Source organism: Crassostrea angulata, chromosome 6 (genome assembly GCF_025612915.1).
Source record: "Crassostrea angulata isolate pt1a10 chromosome 6, ASM2561291v2, whole genome shotgun sequence".
Classification (NCBI taxonomy): Eukaryota; Metazoa; Mollusca; class Bivalvia; order Ostreida; family Ostreidae; genus Magallana; species Magallana angulata.
In genome coordinates, this window is record NC_069116.1 from 17,938,494 (window position 1) to 17,952,808 (window position 14,315).

A 14,315-nucleotide genomic window follows, 5' to 3' on the forward strand; every position below is an offset into this window, starting at 1 on the left:
CCTAAAATCTTGGTTCTATTTTACATAAACTAGTATAGTCTGTTTCACTATTAGGGTTTTTATTAGGCCAGGCGCGGGTCGAAAATTAATCCTTGGGGGGGGGGGGGGTCGCTACTAAACATGTTAATTGTTGCAACAGCAGAAAAAACCTATTTTTCTATTGTCACATTTATTTCTAGAACTGATTTTATCCACCAATTAATGAAGATAAAGTTTAAAATCAATACACGTCTATATTTCATATTTGATTACAATTTAATTAAGTACCTATATTCTATGAAATAGACTATAAACACGAGGCATGATTTTTACTGCGAAACTGAAAGGCTCAAATAAAACCACGTGGTCTACAATTTAAATGACAATAACATTCGCAGGGTGCACGTGTAGAATGGTCGAACACGAACGATAACCCTGTTCTTAATATCATCGTTTAGTTTAAATAACCGCTAGATGACTAAATAAGACATTTATCTTGATATATTTTCGTTTTTTAACATAAATCAAAGTATGATATGATATGAAAAACTACCAGTACTTACGTATTTTGAGAATATTATCCAAACACTAATATTTTACATGGACTGAACAAATCTCGTGGAAGTATCGTGAACTTTCATTTGAGCACCTTTGGATTTATTACAACTTAGCAACGATAAAGAAAACATTCCGAACACATTCGCAGGGGTGCATACACCATACTGACTTTTCATTAATGTAACAAACTGATTTAGGGTATACTGAAAACCAGAAGGTTTTCGATTTTTTGTGCAATGATCACAGCAATCATATTTAGTATAGAAAAGCGTTGTTGTGATTTCATATAATTATCTGAAATACATAACGAACGTATTTATCGATTTAGTAAAACGGTTTCAAACTAACTCATCACCTGAAATCAACAATGTATAATGGAAACCAATCTTTTCCTAATAGAAAGTTGCAGTACTTTTATGGTTAATACCATGATGCAAAAAAAATGTTTTATTGATTTTTTTAAACAAATGTTATAATTGTTTTTATTTATTTGGTCCATAAGGTCACAGTTGCCTTCGGAATAGTAACCTACTAGGTGGCGCTATTCACCTCCACTTGTATCCCGTAATGGTCCGAGGGGTGGACATTGTGCCCAGGTATCTTCACGTCCATCACTCTCTGTAAAAACAATATATCATCTTATAATAATTAATCATTCAAGTTCAATTCAGAGGGCGTGGTCTTATTTAGACTGAATATATCAGCCAGACGGATGACCGGCCACCTCCGTCGGTGTTCCCCTTTTGTTTGTTATTGTCCTTTGAAATTCAATAATAAATACCAAATCCTTCACTCTTGGTTTATTTCTCTGGAGTTGTATTTTTGGGTGGACCTCTGGGAATACGGCATACCTAACCTTGTTTTTACCTTTTACCTTACCACCCACAGCGCGCCTCAACCTTATACCTCGTACTCTTTAGGCCAACATTTCCTCACCCCGTTCACTCCGGGGACGCACGACGGATACAGTTCCATAAGAATGCTCTAGTACCGTTTAAACCAACGCGGTCATAGATTTGACTGCTAATACGTTGACCACTTAAGGAATTCAGTACTAGAAACCTTTAGAAACTAAACAACTTAATAACAAAACTATCTCAATCCCACCCCTTCCCAAACCCTCCTCCAGTTACATGTGTTATACCTTAGCTTGTTGAGCTTTCATGCCTCGGATCAATATATGGTCCAAAATCCAGCTTGTTTTATATGGCACCAAGTTGTTCTCAGCACAAAAGGTACACAACCCACACAGGTCCGTGTAAGGGGTGGTGTAGTTTTTCTTCGTAAAGAGTGCTAGGGTCCCTGGTCATATAAAATGTACATATCAACATTGAACTCAGCTTTTTTTTTGATAGAAAAAAATTAAATAATAATCATATACATATAAAATATCAATATCATGTTCAAAGCTGTTGATTTATTACGAAAACAAATGACCTCTTTGATATCCCCAGCTTAACTCCTTGACATGCAAATTTTAAAGAATATTTCAGGAAAGACATATTTAATTAGAAAGCTTGTGGTCACTTTACTTTCAAAGTCTCCCTGTATTTGTTTATCCGGAATAGAGGGACTGCTGTTGAGGTCCCCCATTATTATGGTTTTGGGAAAGGAAGATAAATCTCGTATCAAAATGCCGGCGTCCTGCATATTTTCCTCTTCCCAACTGCTAATTTGGGATTTTAAATTTGCTGAAAAAAGAAAAGTATTTCATGCATTCAATTTGTATCATAAATTCATATGAAAAGCTATTTTTATTTTGAAAAAAAAAAAGCGGAAACTTACGCTCGTAATATATTTTGCCTAAATTTGCGGCTGTATGTGTACAAGCAACGGCGCCAAGTTCAGGAACCTACATAAATAGAATAGATTTATTTACAGCAAAAATTCACAGAGTAGCAATAAACAAAATTTGACTTAGAACGTATATATGGTCTATATCTAAATTGCTCCAATTAGAAGTCCTGTACCATTAAAGCCAAAGTATTTTTTCAGGGAGAAAAGTGGAATCCGAGGGATATTTTAGCTTGGGGGAGGCATATTTAATAAATTTGAATTTTTCATGAGGGTCTGGACTCCCGACCCTCTCTAGATTCACGCTGGAGTTCTGTACAAAAAGTTGAATTACGACCAATTGCCGTACCATCGTACCACTTTTACTTCAAACTTGCATGGGATGGACTAGGTTCTTATGATCACGTAAAAATAATGCGTGAAACCAGAATTGATCCTCAGGACAAAGAGCAGGTAAAGAAACAGTAAAATATCATCCACTTGTCTCTATCGTTGAAATATTGCTTCTTAAAAACAAAATTACAACGACAAACAATAATATTAAAGCTCACACTTTTACCTCAGCCATTAGGTATCCTCGTGGAAGAAGCTGTTTTACATTAGGCCGGAAGTAAACCATTTTTGTATTATGTAAATTCCGTTTGCTCAGAACCAACAACCCGGGGACATTCATTTGGTTCCTAATAGATCCCAGGCAGTTGCTGAAGGCAGCACTGGCGGTAAGCTTGGTCATGGTTAGGCACGTGATACAGTCTTGTGGAAGATCCATGAAGCCGGCTTTCTCAGTCACACAGACCAAACGGTCGACGTCATTCTTTTTGGACGTACAACCTATTTAAAAGAGTGCCTGATGTATATTTATTTTTAAATAAGCTCGAAAAAAATTTTGTTTTAATTTCTATATTATACATGTATTTGCGAAGTGGACTAAATTTTCTGAATCACTGTTGAATTTTTTTGAAACAGTAATCAAATAATGTGCGGTTTTCTCATTAAAACTGAAAGAACAAATTGATTAATGTATAGAGCGCAAACAATCTTTTATATGATATGAATTATTTTTTTCACCTTGTTCTATGGTGAAAGAGTATATGCTTACCATACCACCACATTTTGAAAAACATTTTGACGACTTGAAATCTCGCACATGGCGGCCAGTGAAAGCCCTTGTTACTGAGAAGGCTAGGGGTACTGCTGTGTATGGCGCTAAACGAGTGAGGATAGGTGGCGATGTTCTGCTTCACAATATTGTACAGCTCGCGATAGTGCCATACCTTAAAAAAAATGAAAATTCGTTCAAAAAATATTAACATATATATTTATGACCTTGACCTATTAGGTCATCACCGTTACAAGGAAACGATCAATCAGTGGCTCTGATAAGCTTTGACATTGACTATTTTATAGAAGAAAAATGAATATAAATTCAATGGTTGGACAATATTTTAACAAGATTTGCAATGAATCTTGTGGACTTTAATGTTTTGAATTCGCGGGATACTAGTAAATCTCAAAATGTTGATCGAACAATATCTGACATTGAGAATTTTTTAACAATATTGTTATGAAAATGAATAATGATCTGATATTCAATGAGGTCGGTCACGTGTCATGCCTAGACTATTCATTGTTTGTAATATACTATGTAAAAGTCATTGTTCTGGGGGGGGGGGTCAATGTTCGTGGCTATCCTTGGTAATCCTTGCCCACGAATTTACATCCCAACGAACGTATATACAAGCATTTATTTAATTTTTAATAAAATTATCCCGAATTTTCTACCGACGAAATTACTCCCCCACGAACCAGGAAAAATTTGACTACCCACAAACGTTGACCCCCACCAATAAAAATGATTCCACAGTACCTGCATATTACATTTCACGAAAATGAAAAACTGGACATCTTAGTATCTGTACATTATTTATCTCGGTTACGGTTCATAGTAATATACTTTATTCGATACAACTACATGTATTTCTGATTCAACTGAATTCTATTAGACTACTTTACACGAGCACAGTTACCTCTTGTAGACATATATAATCTGGCTGACTCTGTGCTAGGTGCCCCGCGATGTACTGGGACCGTTCTTGGCGGTACGGGATGCGTGACGTCAGTCCCGTGTTGAAGGACATCAACTTGACCACCCCTCCCACGGAGCGTATCAGACCGCACACAAGGGCAACCACCAACCAACACAGTTCCAGCTTCATACTAGACATGTAAAGGAAATTGTTTAAGTATTACTACGGAGATTTCCCTCTAACCGATATAGTATATATATCGTGCTTTTTAATGCTGATCATATCCCTTCTGTTCGTTTGAAATCATTCAAAAGGGTATTTATAGTAAATATGCATTACCGATATACCCTCACCTGTTTTCGACTTGGAGTTGGTCTTAGTATTATCGACACAGTCAGAGTCAGTCTAAATACACGATGTTCCAATTGCTCGGTGTCAGCGGGTGTGCGAGTTTTCCCCGTGCTGGAGTGTTGAGTCGAACTGTTACTATTTTTGGAGTGATCTGTCTTTCCGGTGCCAAGAACCGGTTCTTTTGTTTGTAGCATCACCGCAACTACATGTACACCGACCAAAGTATCCAGTGTACAAAACAGATCGTCAACATCAAGAATACTTTGTTTGCAACATAGTGTTCGATTTGAACAAAAAAAATGGGTTTTGTACAAAAACTTTTTTCTTTGTTTGGAAAATGCAATGGTCTTATATATAATATACCCATATATCCAAATCCAACCTCAAATAAAATAATTTATTTTAATGCATAAACTATTTAAATATTTGTATATAAATTGAAATTTCGATTACCCAAAAGTGACGATTGGTGTATTAGAACTCTCTCAGTCGAACGCGTGTTAAACCGGCGTTTGTCGTGCAACTGTTTTATAATTGTATTTTTCGAATACCTACAGTATTTGTTGTTTTGTTGTGCCAAAACTTCTGCTGTATTCGAGGGCTTTCTCTTAGTACAACCATATTCCAGCCCCACTATTTCACATTTCCCAACACCTTTGTGGTTATTTCAATAATTTCATCCATGGTACATTGCCTAAAATTAGCGTGTTCAGCAGCATCACGTAGAACTTTGCTTTGAACCGCGCGTCTGAATTTCATGCAAATCGAAATGTGTTAATTAAATGACATACACTGTTGGAGCACAAGCGGAATTTGCATGACAAAAACAGGTAAAAATATCAATTATTCTAATTTTACGAATAAACTTTAAAAATAGTTTTCAAAAAGTAGAAAGGAATCATTCTTTAAATTTCATAAAGCTTCGTCAGACCTTATTCGTGGTTTATTGGATTTGATCACGTGCATAGCCGACTAAAATGATCACACCATAAAAGTCAATTATTGATTCTTTATTCCTTAACTATTGCTTGTATTATGTAGGTTTTTTAATCGATAACTATAATTATGGTGAATTCTTAAGTTCTTTTTTTTATAAATAAGATACATTTGCTATGTTACTCTTCCATCCTCTGGTATATTTGGTTTTCGTCGTTTGTAAAAATGAGAACACACTTTCTAAAACAATTACTCTGTCAATGTAAAACATTTGAATTATCATTTTTCGAACCATTAAATCAAATTTATAGAACGATGTATATTGGACCATCATTATCAGTCTCTGAGATGGTATAATTTAAAAGTTCTAATTTGGTCGACCATGGCACCATGTGGGATTCAGTATAGAACAGTTTTAGTCTGGCAACATATTGTGTTTTAGAAATAGAATTGCGGTTACTCTAAAGGTTATCTTGTGAGCTGTGTACTGTTTGATACTGTATTTACTTGAATGCAAAACATTACACTTTATTTCTAACATTCATTAGCACAATTGCTTGTGTGAATCTTTTGGTCCAACGTTCTGTACAGGGCTCTTGACTGTACACTTTTCTGACTATAAAATTCTAAAAATCCAGCAAATGTTCTGTTTTTAAGAAGACAACAGCTAGGTTTATAGCTTTAAGTTTATTTGTTTACTTGATGTTTCAACAATCCTAAAAACCTCATCACGAATCAAGATGTATCACGGTGTTTTGGGAGGAGCTTCTGCACCGCACTGATCTTTCTTGTCCAACTGTTTTTGTCCTTCAGTGGGTTTTTTCAGCTCTCTCCTGACATCTAAGGAATGCTATGGGATAACTTAACAATCTCTTTCATTTTGATTCATCATCCATCTCCTGTGAAATCGGACAGTGGCAGAGGGAATTGTTTGTTTCCTGATTTACAAATGGCCTCCTCTACGGCGAATAGCCGTAATTCTGGATATTCTTCCATTGCATTATCAACTAAATCCTGAAATAACACAATTAACTAGGCAATGAGAATTCTAAACTTTATAATTTTTGTTTGGATTGAAGATTATCAGAATCATTTTTGAGAATTTGACCTTTAATAATCAACCTTCTTTTATCAATAAATGGTAATTTCATTATGCCAATTATTTTTATGAAGTGAAAATATTATGAGGTACATCTTAATGTACGGTGTACCTGCAATTTGTTCAGTGTTTCTTCGCTAATCTGAGGGATGACATCTTTAAGACACCAGCCTATGCTAATGTGGAAGGAGGGATTCTAACAGGAAAAGATACATAGTAATGTTTAAGATGTACTACTACATGAATGTTTGCAACATTCTTTTTAAAATATATATATAAGTTAAAAGTATTATGTCTGTAAAATTTTGTTTTAAAAAACAGCTGTTGTGATCTCTTTAATAATAACAAAACAAGGTATCTGACGTAATGGAATTATTGCACAAATAAAAATTATTTTCATCACTTTTCAATTAATCTATGTGTACTAAGCATTTATGTCTGCCTATGAAATAAAATTCCAAAAATGTTTTCACTTTAATAAATACCTCATAGTACTTTGGTAATTTATATTCCTCAAAGCACTCATCAACAGCTTTTGTGTATTGCTGTAGAATATCTCCAGGTGCAGAGACAGTCAGTGACAAAAAGGTCCTATAATAAAAAAACATGATTAATTCAATGTCTGCAAAATAATTGAAAATATCATCAAATCCAGATATTACAGTGGGAGGAGCTCTTGGCTAGAGTACCAGAGATCTGTGGTTCAAATCAAGGTCTAGTACCGGGGTATATCAATTTCTCTCCCACTCCCTTATATATGGTGCTTTGACTGGAACTGGCATTCATTATTAGTAACATGGTTTGTAGATGACCTGCATGCAATATGGAATGTACATGTATGCAGTCAATAAATTTATATGCATTTATTTATAGGCTTTATTTAATCCCTCCAGCTTTTTTTCATTGTCAGCAATACATTACTGATTGCATGCAATATGTGGAGCACATGGTTTAGATGTCACAGGTGAAAGGCCACTAACCCAAAAGTGCGGGTTTTATCCCCACTGTGGTCACTTGATGTTGTGTGTTGGGTCTTTAGACAAGGCACTTTATCTACATTGTCTCACTGAACCAGCTGCAGTTGAGTACCAGCTTATGCTGGGGTTAACCTCTGATGGACTGGTGCCCAATGAGGGGAAGTAAATTACAGTACTCTCAACCTCTTAGCATCACAAAAACCAGAAACAAGCATCGGCCCTATGCACCTTCATACCTCAGAGAAGGATCTAAGTAAACTAATGCATGCAATATGCAGCTAATACACATGCTAATTTACCAACCTTGTTTTTTCATCATTTGTATAGAGCTTCACAGAAGAAATTTCACAGCATGTTCTGTAATGTTAAATATTACATTGCTTGTTGAGTCAAGTAACTTCACTCTTTACACAGATATAAAATGTCAACTCTGCATTGCTTACAACAGATCAAAATTTTATAAATACCAACATTTTAAACCTACTTTGGTAGCAGTTTAAATCTTCTTTGCAGTCTATCTGTCAGTGGCTGAATCCAGTGATGACGAATTGCAACGGTTCTTGACAAACTCAAATGAAGATCTTTCATTGGTTTAAATTCAAGTGGCCTCAGGCATTTCAATAGTTCATCAATCAACTCAATCATTCTTTCATCGGGATCATCTATAATGAAAAAGAAAATGATATTGATTTCTTTCTATCAAACTTAGATGCAAGACTGTCATATTAATTATATTTTTGAATTAATCCATATTCATGCATTAAGGATCTTCATGCAATTTCTACACTAAACATTAAAAGCTGCTAAAAAAAAAACATACTTTTGGCTTAAAAACAATATCTATGTGAGCATGTCTTTATTTATATTCTACTTATTTCTTTTATTAATTAAGAACATGATACACTGAACTGAAGTTTCCAACGAAAATCAATGCATACATGCGGATACAATTTAACTTTAGATCTATATCATCATGAATGTCCCTTACATGAAACGCCAACGTGTGTAGCCCAGTTTCCTTCCAAATGTTCAAAAGATCGAATTCTTCCCTCATGAACCTCGGGATTGTCTTCACGATTCTTTCCAGAGGAAAATAAAGTTTTTATTGAATCTGGGAGGGGTAGAATTTCACCGGACCTGTAAATTATGAAAAACATAACACCACAATCGCATGGACTTTTAGTAACAGAACTAAAACAATTATTCACATCATTCTGTCGTGATTATCCTACTTACAATGGTATCAGGAGAAAACGTACCAGGGAGAAAACGTACCCAGGAGAAAACGTACCCAATCTCTAGGGTACGTTTGCTCCAGGAGAAAACGTACCCGGGTACGTTTTCTCTTGGAGAAAACGTACCCTAGAGATTGGGTACGTTTTTTCCTGGGTACGTTTTCTCAAGAAAACGTACCCTATGAAAATCATAATTATACTAATTAATAGTTTTTAATATTTTTACATAATTTTCAAATGCTACTTTTATGCATATTTCAATGCATAGATGTATAGAAATATATTCATTTTATGAATAATATCTTTATAATAATTGTAGCAACTTTTATTTTAGTACGAATGCATGACCTGTCATAAAGTGTTATCAGTCCACTTTTTCTAATTATCCATTTATCGGTAGCCTTACTGATTTGAGTGTTTTTATGCGAGATCCCCTGATTTTAATTATAGTGATAATCAATTAAATACCTGAGCAGTTATTATTATGTAATATTATGTATTGCCTCCCCGCGCATCATGCGGCATGAGGTAAAAATATTCACTCTCCACACATTATACATGTCAGTGGCGTCGGAAGCAAATTGGCTGTTCAATGTTACATCTCGTAGTACTTTCCATATATATGAATCAAACAAATATCTAAAAGACTTGGACTTGGTTTTATTAAAGCAACCTTGTCTCATAGATAATTTTAAAAAAAATGTTTTAAAAAACGCGATATCGACTTCTTCAGATACTCATCATTTCGTTCTCCAAATGAGATTGCAATAAAAACTAATTATTTAACGGTTCCGTTTATGGTGGATTGATTGTCGACTAATTAAAATGCTCAGGCCATGTTCCTGTATGTGTATGTTACAAATTATTGTATTCATTTAAGAACAAGAGCAACAAATGATACAAATGTTCATGGTATATTTTATTTTGTTTCATTTAAGAGTATCTGTGAAAACCATTATTTATTATTTTCATAGGGTACGTTTTCTCTTGGAGAAAACGTACCCGGGTACGTTTTCTCCTCCTGGAGAAAACGTACCCTATAAATTGGGTACGTTTTCTCCTGGGTACGTTTTCTCCTGCATTCCTTACAATTATGAGACAAGCCATATTACGTGCCACCTACCTCAACTTCTTATTATTTTCTGTGCAAACTTTGAAGTTCGTTGGGTTTTTTCGCTTCATTCCTATATAATCTGGATCTTCCTTATCGGATAATTCATCTTCGCTGTCTGAGTACTGCACTAGACAGTTCATTGCCACAAACTTCGCATAGGATGTGGTGAGTGGATTAATCTGAACGTCAAAGTGAAAATGAAAGTACGACGCCGTTTTTCTATCTTCTAAAAGTAGAGAGTGCTTGTATACAACCTGACTGACAGTGACAGGTACTGAGGTAGGTTTTGTCCAAACCATATATATATACTTAAACTTATATTTTCAGAATGGTGCTAAGATTTTAGATTCTGTAAATTATAATGTGAAACTTAACGCTTATCTGTCATGAATGTATGCAGAATAAGAGAATTTATCCGTAAGAACGGTAATTACCAATTTACTCATTATTATTAAGTTTTGTACACTGTTGTAAGTAAATGTATGTACATTGGTTTGGTTCTGGGTTCATGATTCCAAATCATCTTACAAAAAAATTAAGAAGAATACCATCAAAACTCTTAAGCAATTTTTCTATACGGATGTTGTATACAAATCCATTAAATAAATTTTAACTCCAACCCGTTTTTACGCATTTAGTGACTCATGTGTTCCGTATTAGTCATACATTGCGCTGATCAGCTGATTCACTAGTGCTATTTGATTAAACATTTCAGCGTTGAAGAATTTGTTTGTGGCTTACTTAAATTAGATAGCCTAATATATATAGGCCTATATTTTAGGCGTTAGCACAGAAATTTTGTGTGCTTTGACATGATTTGTAATTGCAAGTATTCTGAAAACGTTAAAGAATTGACTAAGATAATTTGTTATTGAAACCTAAGGAATTTGCTTAATTTAAGGTTAACTTTTTTATTTTTATCAATATTAAAAGGAATAAGATTGTAGAATTATATCCTGTGTTAAAATAAGTTGTACCTTATGTTGAATATACTGTAGAAACATATATTTTCGTTGGGTCAAAATTTCGTTGTTTTTAAACCAAACAAGATTTCGTTGGCATTTAATTTCGTCATATCGTAATCTTTTTGTATTCATTAATACCAGGGTTAAAACTTCGTCATGGATTTAATTTCGTTGATTTATATTGCCAACGAAAATAACGAAATTAAATCCTCAACGAATATTTCTGCTTCTACAGTATATAGAGGATATTAACTTGCTATGTATATTTGATATGAGTTGAATTAATATAATTTGTAATATTTTTCAAAAATAAATAAAAGCAATATACCGGTATTTATTATGTTTCAGTGTCCTACCAAAAGTATAGATAGTGATGGCGGATCCCGAGCCAGAAGGAGACGACCTATCCTGGAACTCTCTGCCTGACCACATCGTAGTGCAGATCTTCTCCTATCTGAGTCTCCAAGACAAGTTCCGTGCTTCATTTGTGTGCAAAACTTGGAATGATTGCTTCCACTTTCCAGTTCTCTGGAGGGATTTTGTCTTTATTGTTGAAAACAATGATGAGAAAGAAGCCATTCGTCATCAGAAGTGCTTGGAGATGCATGGTGCCCATTTGAAACATGTTTTAATGAAAGTAGATCAGAGCGAACAAATTTGCAGAACCATTGCTCGTGATATTTTAAATGGAATTGCCAATCTTACCAACAGGAAACTGTCTTCCATTAAAATTGACTTTACTGGTGAAAATCCTCTCTTTTATGCTGGTGCTGAGTTTGTGCAATCATTGAAGCTGTTATTTGGACGCAACCCTGAAGCACTTGAAACACCTATGCATTCTCTAGTAAATGTAGATTTGAGTGGAATGCCAGTTGCCTTTGATGATGAGATGTTAAACCTTTTATCACAGAACCATCCATTGTTGGAGAGTTTAAATCTTCTTAATAAAGTATTGGTGTGCAAAGTGTCAGCTAACTGCATTTTCCAACTGGTGAAGAAATGCAGAAAATTGAAAAAGCTCTTTGTGTTTCACAGTAGCATGTCTGACAACACATTAGTGGCTCTCGCCGAAGATGATAGAGCCCCTTTGGAGGAACTTGGCATATCTTGTAGGAGAGAAGAGAAGTATGGCACTGATTTGTCATCGGAAGCATGGCAGCAGCTGGTAACCAAGTTGCCAGATCTAAAAGTGATGCTGTCTTTTGATCATACCTGTCCCCTTCACAGAGTCTCCCAAATAATGAAACCAGAAATCCCGGTCCATGTCCTGAACCTACAGACCTTCACCATGATTTATGAGGAGGTCACACAAGCCACGTCATTTTATAAGAACACACTGGAGGTGGTTGTCTTACAGACGAGGAATTCTTCGGAGCTGGAGAGAGCGCTGGTCAATCTGGCCAGGCGCTGCGCCCAGCTCCATACACTCTGTGTATACTGTGTGTTGAAGAAGGATGTTGTGGATGAAATTCTGGCTCTGAGGCCCAAAATGAAGGAAGATAAGACTTACATTTTGAAGTGGCAGGCTCAGGCAGAGCCATGGGTTGTGGGGGTAGAGGAGGGGGATTGAGAGAGAATCTGCTTTTAGATAGCCCCCCTCCCCCTCCTCCTCCAACCAAAAAAAACACTGCCTGCTTATTTATTGGTCAGTGTACTTAAAAAATCAAAAACCAAAGAATAAAATGAGAAATAAAAGATAGTAAATTAATGATGTAGGCTCCCTACACAAAATGTGAAAACAGCTGTCAAAATTAATTTTTCATGTTAGATGTATATTTTAAGTAGTGCTGTTAAGGACTTTTATAGAGAAAACAAATATTTGCACAATTTAATAATATTGCTGCTTATTTATTTAGATTGGTGTAGTCATATATATTGTTTGTTTTGCCCTCTCAATAATCTAAAAAGGTTGTAGAAATGTTGATAGCAGCTAGGTTTTGTCTGCTTTATATTCGGAGTTGCATTTTATTTATACATGTTGTACATTTTATAGTCATGATTTTTAAAATCGTATTTGAAATAGGTCTTCAAAACATGTTGTGTTATTTTTAATGGTGCAATATAGGAATGTTTTGTATTTTAATTATTTTCAAATGATATTTATTTTTAAAATATATTTTGTCTTTTCCTTCTTTTTTGACAATAAATACTGGATAAAGTGCAATTCACAGATAACCATAATTTCATTTTGTAAAAAAGTTATTTGACTTTGAGTGCCAGTTCATGCATTTCTGGAAGTGCCAACATAAGATTCAATGAAATGTCATACAGATGTTTAAAGAACTATATTGTGTTATTTATTGTATTATAAAACATATTTTAAATCAAAGTACCGAAGAACTGACGGGAGTTGATTTTATCGATGGTTATTTGTTTTAAAATCAATTATATGTTATTTTGCATGACAAGTACCGGTAGTTTCTAATCTGTATTTAAATTACGCATATTTTTATGATATGAATTCATAAAACCCCATATGAATCATGTTAAGTAATATTTAAAAATAGAATAAATTCAATCAAACTATGTATAAGTGATAGAAAAATTTCTGGAAAATTTATGGATCCAAACAATTTTGAACTCTCGTCTCGTCCAACCAAACGCTCGGCTATCGCCGTTAATCCCCAACAAGCAAGAGAGACTCTCTGCTTGTCGGAGATTTACGGAGACAGCCGAGCGTCGAGTTGAACGAGACTATATTGAACTCTGGCGTAAGAATACATACAACTACAAAAAATATCTAAATTGTTCGTACCATTTAAAATCTGACTATTTTCAAGGTATTTATAAATATGTTTTCTTGAGAAAAAAAATTATTTCGAATTTATTAATTATTCTCAAGAACTAGTTCTTGTCAGCGGCGATGATTTGTGCTTTGGTTCAAACACTGTTTCACTTTCGGTTTGTCAGAGTAACTGCATAGGAGAGTTGATTAAAATCAACTCCTAGAAATGCTTGAAAACGACTTGCAAATTGCTTGAAAAGTACTTAAAGAATCATATTTATCAGATTGACATTTAATGCGAAGAAAGTGTAGGATACATGTATATATATACATGTACATGTATCAAAATTATCCTCTATATTTATAATAACACGTGAAACAGACAATTAGTTGGCATCCAAAAATTCATCATCGTCATCATCATCATTTCCCTGATACGACCCAGGAGGAAGGTTTGATAAAATATCTGCATTATAAACATCAGCAATAATTTTAAACATGCTCTAAAGAGAAAAAAAATGGTCCATTGTATGCCTATGTGTACTAGCATTATTG

At 34.6% G+C, this 14,315-nt stretch overlaps 3 protein-coding genes across 4 annotated transcripts; 1 reads left to right on the forward strand and 2 right to left on the reverse strand.

The window, feature by feature from the left end:
- Positions 1-968: 968 nt before the first annotated feature.
- Positions 969-4,871, reverse strand: LOC128189304 (uncharacterized). Its single transcript, XM_052860859.1, has 8 exons — positions 4,712-4,871; positions 4,359-4,548; positions 3,431-3,605; positions 2,891-3,162; positions 2,323-2,389; positions 2,070-2,228; positions 1,682-1,839; positions 969-1,155 (listed from the first exon to the last, which is right to left on the reverse strand). Exons 2-8 carry the CDS (start codon positions 4,545-4,547, stop codon positions 1,069-1,071), a joined length of 1,107 nt encoding a protein of 368 aa, XP_052716819.1. The 5' UTR covers position 4,548; positions 4,712-4,871; the 3' UTR covers positions 969-1,068.
- A 979-nt stretch (positions 4,872-5,850) lies between these two features.
- On the reverse strand, positions 5,851-10,286 carry LOC128189985 (U6 snRNA phosphodiesterase 1-like). Of its 2 annotated transcripts, XM_052861829.1 has the most exons (7): positions 10,080-10,285; positions 8,710-8,858; positions 8,206-8,383; positions 8,025-8,078; positions 7,230-7,335; positions 6,857-6,940; positions 5,853-6,659 (listed from the first exon to the last, which is right to left on the reverse strand). In XM_052861829.1, exons 1-7 carry the CDS (start codon positions 10,208-10,210, stop codon positions 6,534-6,536), a joined length of 828 nt encoding a protein of 275 aa, XP_052717789.1. In that variant the 5' UTR covers positions 10,211-10,285; the 3' UTR covers positions 5,853-6,533. The 2 variants fall into 2 exon arrangements, with proteins under 2 accessions (XP_052717790.1, XP_052717789.1); XM_052861830.1 differs by lacking the exon at positions 8,025-8,078 and having other exon boundaries at positions 5,851-6,659; positions 10,080-10,286.
- On the forward strand, positions 10,214-13,377 carry LOC128189984 (F-box/LRR-repeat protein 8-like). The gene is made up of 2 exons (XM_052861828.1): positions 10,214-10,349; positions 11,384-13,377. The coding sequence occupies exon 2, from the start codon at positions 11,409-11,411 to the stop codon at positions 12,603-12,605; it is 1,197 nt and encodes a 398-aa protein (XP_052717788.1). The 5' UTR covers positions 10,214-10,349; positions 11,384-11,408; the 3' UTR covers positions 12,606-13,377.
- The last annotated feature ends 938 nt before the right edge of the window (positions 13,378-14,315 follow it).